The following is a 12,799-nucleotide window of genomic DNA, read 5'->3' as shown; positions in this document are numbered from 1 at the left end:
GATGAAAACACAATGTTCAGTGTGGAAATGATCAGAACAGAAATGAAAGCTGCAGTTCTCTGTATGTTTTTCCGTCATCTCATTTTGCGTTCATATGTAAATTGCACAGGCTTATTTTGTCCATTAGATCCAAAGATCTGAAAAAGCCCATACATTTACCCGCCTTTAGACCCTCCCCTCGAAGAAATCTGGACAGAAGTGGACAAAAGAGATGAATTAAAACACCAGGTGTTAAACGGGTTGTGTCTCCCTTGTCTTCTTCGACCAAAAATGCATCTTAATACCAGGTGTAAACAGGGCTTAATGTTCAGTAGCAAGGTAATAAGTTACAGATATTTTAAACGTAGCATAACAAGCACAAACACACACACACGCACCTTCCCTCTTTCTAAAGCAGGTCACCAGCACTCTCGGGTCCCAGGTCAAGGTTACAAGATTTATAGGAGGGCACCCAAGACCGAGACTTTCCGTTAAACTCCTAAGATAAAGTGTTTCTTTTCCTTCTCACTCCTCCCGGTGAGGGTTGTTCCTCTAGAGGACGAAACCGGGGATAAAAATAGAGAGCAGGCGTATATCAGAGGCAGACGTAGTCATCAGTCTTCACCTCTGCATATTAGCATTGTCAGAGGAGTTTAATTAAGATGATTCCAATCTGACAGCAAGGCCTGAACCCATTACTTACTCTCTATTTATCTCTGTAGGAGTATATGTGGGTGGTGGGCATGTGTGCGCTCTTGATATGTGTTGAAGGTTTGTCTCATTTGCATGTTTGCCTTTATTTATTACTGTGATAGTTTGAGCACTTTGCCTTGCTGTAGTACACGCTGCTGACATTGCTTTACAGGAACTCATGCAGAATGTTTCTTGCGCAGGCGAATCGACGATGACATGGGCCGCACTCATGAACTGGAGCACTCTGCCATCAAGTGCATGCGGGGGATTATGTACTGCTACATGCGGCAGTCTGATAAGGTGGGTCTCAGCGTCACACCATAGGACAGAGCTGCATGCATGTCACTCATCAATTCTGCCTTTTTGAAAACTCAAACATCCTGCTGAAGATCGCTTTATTCCCCCCTGGTGAGCAGTTTTTTATACTTTTAGACAACTTTACAGTTCTGTTGATCATTTTTGGTACTGTTCTTGTAAGGTTAGTGCTGTAACCTCATGCAGCAGCCTGTAGATCAAACGTCCTTGTGAAGTTTGGCAAGATTGCATAGCCTATATTTAACACTTGTTCACATTGGTCGATTTGACTGACCTTGCCATGAATTTCCATATGTATATTCCCTTTATACCACAGATTTACTTTCAAAGGAAATGTACATACATCCCACGTTCTTTTTCCCCCCCTCCGGCTCACCACACTTGCAAGCAACACTAGGCTTTCTTTACTGTTCAGGGGTTACAGTAAATCTCAGAAAGAGCTTTGCACATGGTGTGAAGCTTTTTTATGGACTCGACTCAATGTTTCAGGGCTCAACGGTAAGGATTTTTTTCTGTTGCCCAGTCAGTCCAGGAGTTAATTTTTACTTGCAATGCCAATGTTTTAAGTGGCTCCACCATAAAATAATGGTTTTATTTAGCACTGTACTTTTTACATTTGCTTGAATTAATATTTATTAGAGGTGGGCATAGATTAATTTTTTTAATCTAGATTAATTTTGAAATTAATCTAGATTAATCTAGATTAAAATGGCTCATTTGAATTCTGCCGAAGGCATTCAGAATATGTGTGCTACCCAAATAATGACTATAAAAGTAAGTCTTTGAGAACGGGTTTCTCAAGCCAGGTGGCGCATTAGACCAGGGGCTCATCTCCTGTTTCCACAATGCATCACAAACTGCTTGAGAAAGCTGTTCTACTCATAGACTTTAAAAGGTTACTACTGTTACCGTACGTATTCAACATTAGGTAGGCCTATGTTATTATCAACTACTATAGGCTATCAATTAGGGATGGGCGATATGGCCTAAAATCCATATTGTGATATACATTGCAGCCTCTTGCGATAACGATATTATAAAACCATTTCAGAACAGGTTACACAGACCCTTTTAAATGTTTTTTTTTTTTTTTTTTTTTTTGAAAGGGTGTATGTAGTTTTGAGAACATATATTGTGCAAAACTGTAAGTATACAACATCATTTTGCAGATAAATAAAATTTAAGTACACTAGCTGCAGAGACTTAAGTAGGTCTAATGTTTATTATGGCTTGGAGCTTATGAAACCCCAAATTTAAAATTAGAATATTGTCTAACTGATGGCTTTTCAGTTAAAAAGAAACACAATAACGATTCTTAAAATCGGGCGCTTTTAATAAAAAGAGATTATGTGCTACACCACTCACTAAGATATATTGGGAATATACGCGCGCGCTGGTATTCAGTGATGTGTTTCGTTTTGAATTTGAGGTGGTAGAACGGATCACACTGGATCGTGTGTTAACTTACCGAACTGTTACACCACACAGTCTACGTCGGACGGCTTAAATCCGAACCAAGTCCAAATAATGGATGTTGCACCGATCTTTTACACCAGCTTTCACTTTCAGCCGTGTTTACTTAAGATGACGACGAATATGATGCGTTGCAGCCGGTTGTTCCTCGCGGCCGCGGGTAGATTGCGTCATCATAGCTTGTTTAGCTTGAGCCAGCTCCCAACCCAACTTGGAGAATAGATTAACGGCGATATTTTTTTTTTATCGCGTGATAAGAGTCTCGAACGCCGATAACGGCCCACCACTAATATTTATATTAGATTAATTCACCCAGAAATGAAAATTGTTGTTCTAGACTTTCATTCACCTTCAAAACTCAAATTAACGGTTTTAATCAAACATGAGATATTTTATTAAAAAGATTATCTCAATTTAATGTCCACACAACCAAAAACAAATGATTAAAGCACATACTTAGAGCACGTCAAATATGGTACGTGGAAGCTTAACCCTACTTATGCGTCAAGCAGGTGCGTTTGATGTGCTAAATGTATTTGTGTTGACCAATGTTTATAAAAGAATAAATGAAAACTGTTCATTACATAAAGTGATCATATCTCTTAAGAAGAATTGGATTAAACTGCTCGACCACTCATATGGATTAAGTGTTTTTTTTTGTGTTACTTTTTGAAGTGTCAATTTTGGACTTTGAATAGAGGGACTGAAATCTCTCTCAAGTTTCATTAAAAACATCTTAATTTGTGTTTTAAAGATGAATAAAAGTCTTATGGGTTTGGAATGGCTTGAGGGTCAGTAATTGATCATAGAATTTTTGTTTTTTGGATCCCTATAAGTCTTCTTTAAAAGCTGGAAATAAAATATCTAACCTTGTCTTGTTTTACTAATTCCGCCTGTCTATCCCTCAACTCTCACACTAGAACGTGGCAGCAATGTCTGTGACACACCTCAATAAAGAGTTGATTTTGACTACAGATGTGTGAACTCACTCCACAACGTGGATGGCATTTGGGTATTATTTAAGGGTTTTCTCTGGGTTGCATTTGAGTGGCTGCCAGTTGGGCTTTTCTGTGGTTTTAACAGTTGGATGTTGCTGCAATCAGGGTTTTGACAACGTTCCCATGGCGAGCTGCCTAGAACGACTGTGGCCATTTGCAGAGTTGTTGGGCTTCCTGTTTTGGTCCAGCTGGTACTGTTTTTACCCCCAGCTAAAAGCAAATGTTAAGTAATGCGCATGAACATTTCTAACCTTTCATAAGTACTGGGGTACAGGCCCTCCATAATAAAAATGATCCATATTTTGATACACTTTTATGATACTGTTATGAATATGCATATAAATTGTCTTTATAAATTGCAGTTCAGAGTTCGTTCACAAGCAGGAGTCGATGACGATGGAAGACATTTGCGAGTATTGTTTCGTACTCTATTTAAATATGACCTCATCCAGCACTAGTTTTGTTTTCTGTCTAAGAAATTATTCTGTTACGGTGTGAGAAACCAGTGCAGGAGTGAACTGTTGCAAACCCATTTGACTGATTAGATCGATTATGCCAGTTCTGATTCTAAAAAGCTCATTGAAAACACACAAGACATGACTTCTGAAATATTATTAGGGATAATGATTCTCAGGTTGGTATATGGAAGTCTCTACCATCAGACATAGATTTAACAGCAATATTTTACTGTGTCTCATGCCCCAGTAAAAAAGGCACTTGTAGTGACGCCCCTGGCAATGCATATAAAAACGGGGAGAGAAGCTCCATCAAAAGGATAACACTTCACAGTAAAGTTGAATACATTAACATTATAGCCATGCAATGGGGTATACCACTATTCAAAAGTTTTGGGTCAGTAATATACAGTATACATTTTTTAAGAAATTAATATGCATTATAATGTCTTTTATAATGTTACAATAGATTTTTATTATGCTGTATTCTATGATGAAGTTTATATTCATCAAAGAATACTAAAAAAATGAAACGTCTTTTTCACATATATTATTACATTTTTAAATATATTAAAATAGAAGACAGTAATAGTAGTAGTATTTTATGAAACTTGGTACGTGACACCTTTTTTTTTACCACTTTTTGGTAATATAAACTTTAGGAACATTAACCTAACTTTTCAATCTGCAGATCATTGCAGTTTTTTACCGTTAATGAATTGGATGTATTTGAGTTTACCTTATTGGTGATGTGCTGATACACTGTTGGTTGAGAGGTTGTTTTTAACAGTAAGAGTAGTCTCATTTCCCATGCAAAAAGAGCTCATATTAATGCTGTTTTTATAGTTGGCAATTGCTCTAAAGCAACTGTTCTCTCCCGGCGTAAACCTGAGCAATTATGCCTCTCTTGTGCCTTTGAAATTGTTCCATTTCATTTATTCCTGACCCCCAAGACCTGATTTGCAAGAAAGCTTTTCTGTGTCTTAATTATAATGCCTCGTTTATACAGTTAATTACAGAGTGCAGTGCTCATTAACATCTGTCTATAGCATTCACAAAGTACATTGGGTTTTTTAATAAACTCATATAATCTGTTCCCCAGGTATATTCAACAGACGTGTTTACTGTGGCATGCTGCTGATATCACACTGTAAAAAACAAGTCACAAACAGATGAAAAGCAGCAACAAAGCATGAATGCTGGAATTGTAGTTTCTCCTTTTCAGCGTTAAACTGCTCTAGATGTCTCTCACAAAGCAGCCTGTGCTTCCAGTTTTGATGAGTTTAATAAAGGTCAATCCAAAGTCACACATAATAAATCACTTTGATAGAGTCTCTGTTTTGCCAAGTAGTGTGTCATAGAATAATAGATGTTCCTGTAGCAACTGAAGGTTACTCACTGCCCGGTTGTGCTTTCAGTTTTTATTGGTTTAATTTTACAGGCAGTGATGACTAACAGATGTTTCAAATGCCATCCCTTGTCTCACAGGTGCCTTTATCGCTCTTCTGCCGCTATCCATGTTTGCTTTCGTGGATTTGGACCCATAAGCGAGGGTTTTCTGTTTGGCTGAATCTTACAGCTGCGTTTGGCCTGTTATACAGCTGTGTTACTGGTGTGAAAAAGAAATCATTGTGTGTATCTGGGACAGAAGAATGCCTCTCATGACCTGACAAGAGAGGAGAAGGGAGAAATAAAAAATGGGCCACTTATTTATATCACTTAAAATATGCTGTGGGGGCCCGTGTGTGATGCGGACAGTGAGAAAGGTCGGCCCAGTTTTCTGCTGTATTGACGGGTGAAGTGTCCCTTCCATAACTGTAGGATTGTAATGTGTGAATGACGGATAGAGAACTGCTAGAGATGGCTTTATTCATGTGGTTCATCTCAAGAATCTGTGGTTTATAGAATCACTGAATCACTGTGGTTTATATAATCAAAGGCTTCTGTGCAACGTGTATTGACTTTTTTTTTTTTGATCCGTGTTAAGGACAAGGTAATCGGGATGTTGTTTGCTGTATTGTACCTGCTGACATTTTGAGTTAGAACAGAGAATCCCACTGTGTCTCCTGGATTTTAGAAAAGATGATATTCTGCTAATTAATGTGTGGAAGATTTGAGATATATACTATATATATGTATGCGTGTGTATATATATATATATATGTATTTAAAAAGCCCAGTGGCCATCAGTTCATTTTAAAGTAGATTATATCTGTATTAGAGCCTGACCGATATATCGGCGGGCCGATATTATCGGCCGATATTAGGCATTTTCCAAACTATCGGTATCGGCATTTATAATGGCCGATAAATGAATATTTAATAAATACAATAAAAGCGGACGAAACACCCTTCAACCATGTTATGAGTGTTGGCGCTGCATAGTTTGTCCACCAGAGGGCACTATACAAGGAAGATCGCTAACATCAATGAGCTTGGAAATCATAAATTTTACCTAAATAAAGTAATGATTACTGTATTTATAACTAGCATATCTGTAGTTCCAGTCTCTGCATTGTAAAATGTAAATTAGGCACGCGAGGAGTGAACATTTAGACATAGAGAAAAAGTATCAAACATAGCCTGTGCATAAAAGTTAGCTTTTCTTTTACACGTGTGTGAAATCCAAGTGTGCGTTGCTGACTTCATTTAGCCGCAGCATTAACGAGTCACATAATGTATTTAGTGCATCACTAAGTAGTAGATTTTAGAAGGCAGGCAGCAAATGATGATTGAAAATGGTTTGTTGTAGCTTGATGGAATAGATGGATAGAATTAAAAGAGTGCAGGTCAAGGGATAAGCAAGTTGACATTGTAATTATAAGGTAGCTTAACATTGACATTTGGCAGACGCTTTTATCAAAAGCGACTTACATTGCATTTCTAGGTACACATTTACAATCTTATCAGTTCTTCACACACACACATTATTACATAATTGAATTATTACTGTCAATATTAATAATAATAGTTGACTTTTTTGTTCAAAAACTTTTTCATATTTTAAGTTTGTATTTTTATACATTATATTTATCAGAACTTTAATATATTCTGTTCTGTTGTGACAATAAAACAAACAAGTTTATTTTTAAACTGCATTATCATATTATGTTTGTAAGGCTGAGGACTCTTAAATAACGAAAAATAACTAATGTTAGGGAAATCTGTTCATGTTTTGTTAAGCGTTTCTGGATTTTTTAAAAATATATATATCGGCCGATATATCAGATTTTTAAATCACCAAATATTTGTATCGGTATCAGCCTTAAAAATCCTTTATCGGTTGGGCTCTAATCTGTATATACCAATTAATATATCAATATTATAGCAATCTTTGATTATCTTACTCTTATCTATAATGAATGTAATAATTTTTAATGGAAATCCACCATGCTTTCTGCTTTTTTTATGTTATTTTGCGGCTTATGCCTCTTTTTTTGCACATTAAATAATCAATATATATATATAAATAATCAATATATATATATATATATATATATATATATATATATATATATATATATATATATATATATATATATATATATATATATATATATATATATATATATATATATATATATATATATATTGCGACCTCATTCTTGACATCTTGGGAAAAAAACCCTGCGGCAGTCACATCTGATGGGTAGCGGATTGGTTTTCTGTGGTGAGTCAGAGCAGAAGTCTTACCTATCGTCTGCATAATCTTCTTATTTATTTGAGTCCATGACTTGCATCTGTTCAGTGTACTATTTATGTATCAATTTAATCTCTTTCTGTTTGATCACCTTTAGTTTCATCTGCTATGTTATGTCTTCTTGTCAAAAACAGTCTGGTATTTATTAAATGTTAGAGCAAATAAATATTAATATCGGCAGAATGTGCCATAGTGTCATGTTTGGGCGAGCGTCTTGTTTTCTTTTAACAGACTTTGTGTGTTGGGTATAATTCTTTTCATATGTCACATCAATATTGAAATGATTTTTGTTTTGTGAAAATGGATGACGATATGGATTTATAAACGACTTTTGGCCTGGTGCATCGGATCGTCTCCCATTTTATTTATTTATAATTTTTTGGGATTTAATGGTTTTGTAACATTTTTGTATGTTATGTTGTAAAGGAATGATTTATATGTCTTTTCGGTCTTTTTTGGGTTATTTATACAACCTTATTTGGGTTGTTTTTCTGATGTGGTTATTTGGACTCATTTGATTGTTATCTGGTGATTAAGTTTGGAAACACTTGTAATGGGAAACACCTGTGAAGAAGTCCCCACCTGGTGATCATTGTACTCACACTTCTTTTAAAGATTTCTGGAGAAAGTATTGTTTGATTCACAGATGAAGGCTTATTGCTGAAACGTTTGAATAATCCAGATGTGCTTTTTTGTATAATACATTTTTTTTTTTATAATTTATAAAGGAAGACAAGCGAGTGCGGATCTTTTGCTTTTCAGTTTGAAAGCATTGATATTTGTATGGATCTAAGACCCAAAAAAAGGTTGAGCGCAGTGATTCTATCTTTTTTTATTTGGCCAAGCTTCTTAAAAATGAATTAAAAAATTTCCCTCATAAGAAATTAAAATATTCTGTTTTTAAATATAAATGCTGTGTATGTATGCTAGAATGTCACTATAGACCTTCAATGCATGCAGTCATGAACTACACATTGTCTTCTGCCTGATCAGAGAATAATCCAATGACCTGCATATGATTTTATTATGGAGTGAATTTAGAAAAACATACATTCGATTTTTTGACTGGTATACTAAAAAGAAAAGCCAGAACATAAAAATGTTTTATCACTTGAAAAAATAAATAAATAATATATATATATATATATATATATATATATATATATATATATATATATTGCAATGTCCTTTCACACTGTCCAATATGTTACTTCCTTCACTTTTTGTGATATACAATAAACTTTATTATGCAGTCATGCATGTATTGTTATTAAACCCATCCAAACCAATGACGTCACAAGTACCCTCAAATTGATGTATTCTTTCACAACAATTCCTTCTGAATTTTTATACCTGACATTTATCACTTTACTAGCACGTTCCCAAATTCTTATTTCCACACTTCGGACATCAGCTTGTATGCAAACATATTTACATAAATACATCATTTTAAAGTATGTTTTTGCTGTTAAAGTATCATTGATGGCAGAGAGTGGATTATGTGTCCAGCAAAGTTGTATAACAAAAAGCTTGAGAAATAGATGTAAATACTCATCCCGAATGAGCAAAACTGTGCTCCAGCATCTATTTCAAGCCAAGCAGACATCTGGGAGCACTACATCTTTCTTGTGGAGAGATGCATGCATGCATTCAAAGTTGCTCCCAAACACCCACACCATCTTAATTGTAATTTGCTGTTTAATAATCAGATGTGCATTTACCAGTATAATGCAATATTACAGTACAGGGCTTTAGATGCGATAAAAGAGTGTTTTATAGAGTGTGTTACAATTGTACCTTGACCTCCAGAAATATCAATATACTCTCTCTTTTATTTTCTCACTCACTTACCTTAGTAAGCATTTGATAAATTATGAAACAGCCGATACTTTGTTCATATCTTGCATCTTTCATGGACTTACTCTCCTTCTTTCCCCCTTTTCCCTTTGTCTTTTCTCTATCTCTTCTCACAGGTGGAGAAATTTAAGCAGGACCCGAGTCCGTCCACGTGCCTGCACTCAATATTTAACGTGCACACTGGAGATGAGGTTTACAAGTATGAAGAGTACAGCCATCTACAGGTTATCTCCATCATACAAACACACACAGTATTCATATCAATTGCTATGAAGAGTTGTTTGCTATTAGCATGATATTGTCACTCCCAATTCTGCATCTAAAATATAATTAAAACACAATTAGAAGTATCATATCTAACAATATTATTGAAAGTTTTGGAAAGAGCTCTTGTAACCTGCTCTTTCAGTATTTCATGATATAATATAGATTGTGTCATCTCATTCTTTATCACTGCGTGTTTACTGCACATATGCTGCATTAAAGTCCAACTGAAATCAAAATTGACCCTATTTATTTTGTTAGCGCATATTACTAGTCTTGTGGGGAACAATTAATCCGTGCAAGTTAAAACACAGAAAAAAATTGTTTGCCGTCGTAATCTTTAATCAAACTCTGAAAAGTTACTTCCGGTCTGGAATGGCGTCCCTTCTCTGATGACGTAGGTTTGAGGACTTGGGTTGGGAAACGCTTAACCACTCCCCTCAAACCGTTAGTCTGTAATGAGCGAGAGATGGAGAGGAGGAGCGCTAGAGTAAAACCCTGCCCTCTGTTCAATATTCCGTTTCACTGGGAAATACGTCACAACACTGGAGAAAAGTCGTTTGCAACTTCCGGTTCATGCAGACTTTAATGATTGTATCATTGGTCAACAGCCCATAAACTTAATTCAACCTTTATGATAAAACGAAATTCAGTTTTGTCAGGACAAGTAATAAAAGCTTGAGTTTTCAGAAAAAAAGGTTCTCCTTTTGCTCACCATTACCATTTACATTCATATAAAAAGAATACAATTATTATAAAACTGCTGTAACCATAACTATTTTTGAATGTTTCTTTCCTTTTCATTTCAAACAGATTGATGCTGTGTCTCTGTTTCTATTGTACCTGGTCGAAATGATTTGTTCTGGCCTTCAAATAATCTACAATACAGATGAGGTATGACTTGACTACGCTTAAATAAGTACCAGTACCAGTTCATTTCATGTAAATATTATCTATTGTATCCGTTGGCGTTCTTATTATTCTTCCGTTTCTTCTTCTTCTTCTACTTCTTCCTCTTCCACTTCCACTTCCACTCTTAAGTCTTTGCAGCCCATAGAACTGTATGGTAAAAAGTTGTTAAATTTGGCACACAGATAGAGGACAGTCTGAAATGTCACTATAGCAAATTTGTCTCTATCCCAATCCCTCTAGCGTCACTACTGTCCAAATGTGCGCATTCCAAAATGAATGCGAGGCTATATCTCCGCAACGGTTTAGTGTATTCTGACCAAACTTGGTGTGTTATGACAACCATGACCTGAGGCTACCTGCACAGTTTCGGCACAGTGCTACTTTCAGGAGTACATCTCCTTTCAGGAGATGCGAAAGATGGCCATTTTTGCTTATAACTTCTGAACGGTTTGGCCAAAAATCACAAAACTGGTCTTGTTAGATTTAGTGCAGCAGGCCGAATCGGACAAAACCTAATTTTCCCATATTGGGAATTTTGTTGTAAAATGCTATATTTTACGAGCTCATTGGCGTATCAATACGAAATTCGGTATGTGTCTTCGGCACCATGCCCTGACAGTACTCAAAAAAACCTGGGGCAGCGCCACCTTATGGTCAAAAATTATAATGAAATTTTCCAAAATGCTAATATCTTTTGATTAAATTAGCCGATTGTAATGACACTGGTCTTAATATATTCCTTGGGTTATGCCGAGAACATGGATACCAATTTTTTCATAGTCAGCCAAACTTCCTGTCTGCCATTGTGATTTTCTATAAAAACATACTTTTTCTAATTCCTCCTAGACCGTTTGTCCGATTTTCATCAAAATCGAATCACATCATCTTCAGACTGTACCGACAAAACGTAATGGATTTCGTGTTGATAGACTTTTGTATACCGCATCATCAAATTTGATGACATGATGCCAAAACAATTCTGAGGCTGTATCTCTGCAATGTTTTGGCATATTGACACCAACATTGTATGTGTCATTATCACCTCACTCTGACCACACCACATCAAATTTGGTCACAGTGCCACCAATTATTTTTATTTTTTTTGAAAAGTGATAAACCATTAAATCACATTGTTAGTGATTGTATTTAATTTTTCAGGCATTTTGCCTAAAATCATCTTAATATGTCTTTACTTGCTCATTGTTGCAGTTGGTTGGATGCTCCCAGCCATGTTGGCATGACTTGTCATGTTCTTTGTGTTGGCCCCGATAATTGCTGCTTGCAGCTATATTTTAAATTTGCTTCAGTTCAATTTATTTGCGTAGCACTCTTTACAATACATAATGTATTGTTACAAAGCAGTTTTACAAAAAAACATGCCTTAAGGGACTTTCACATTTACAGCTGTTCAGCAAAATTTCAGAGAAAATCCAGTCATTTCAATAGAAATCCATGTGATCTGAAATTTTGCGTAAGGGCAAATTATTTCCCTGCAATGATTTCACAATATGTTCAAGTCACACAGATTTGTTGAATTGACAATAGACTATACATTGCTACTCTATTGACAATATACAATGGACCTTTTTGCCCATGAAATTTTGCTGAAATTTCACTAATATGACTGAACCATTAAACTGTAAACCAAAGTCGAATCAAGGAAAAGCTCACCAAAATATTTCTATTTCTAAATGTTCTTTCTAATGGTATTACCATTATAATGGTACTGTCACAATACTTCCATCCATAGTAAGTACTGTAGATGAGAATTAAAGAATTGGGGAGGTTTTTTAACCCCAATGGGACAGTCAGTTTCTTCCATGATGCTAGCTGTAGATTAGGCAGTGAAATATTTTACACCCGAAATCTTGTCCCAGACCACTGGATCCTCTCTCTGCCTGCCTGAGGACGTGCTCTTAGGGCATTCTGGCCATGACTATATTGAGCAATTTGGCTGTAAGAAAACTTGCTGCAGCAAGAAAGCTAAGTTGAGTTGAAATGGTTAAGGGCAAAGAGCAAAAATGCCAATTCCTGCATTTTACCAAGCTGAGAGATCACTATGCAAGTCAAGCACTAAAAACTGTAGCAAATATGCAACCACTAAAAGCCTCTTCAAATGTCTCCTCTGGTGTGCGAGTCCAGGGGTCAGGGGG

The 12,799-nt window shown here is 35.9% G+C and overlaps 1 protein-coding gene across 7 annotated transcripts in view; it reads left to right on the top strand.

Annotated features, from left to right (window-relative positions):
* Positions 1–12,799, top strand: part of phkb (phosphorylase kinase, beta) — a 74,641-nt gene that overhangs the window by 10,856 nt on the left and 50,986 nt on the right. For all 7 annotated transcript variants that reach the window (XM_081359866.1, XM_081359865.1, XM_081359861.1 and 4 more), the window contains exons 4-6: positions 873–972; positions 9,587–9,694; positions 10,548–10,628. In XM_081359866.1, coding sequence (XP_081215992.1) covers positions 873–972; positions 9,587–9,694; positions 10,548–10,628 — 289 coding nt within the window. The remainder of the gene's footprint in view (positions 1–872; positions 973–9,586; positions 9,695–10,547; positions 10,629–12,799) is intronic.

This window comes from Scardinius erythrophthalmus (assembly GCF_964197995.2).
Source record: "Scardinius erythrophthalmus genome assembly, chromosome: 2".
Classification (NCBI taxonomy): domain Eukaryota; kingdom Metazoa; phylum Chordata; class Actinopteri; order Cypriniformes; family Leuciscidae; genus Scardinius; species Scardinius erythrophthalmus.
This window is presented reverse-complemented; position numbering and strand designations above follow the sequence as displayed.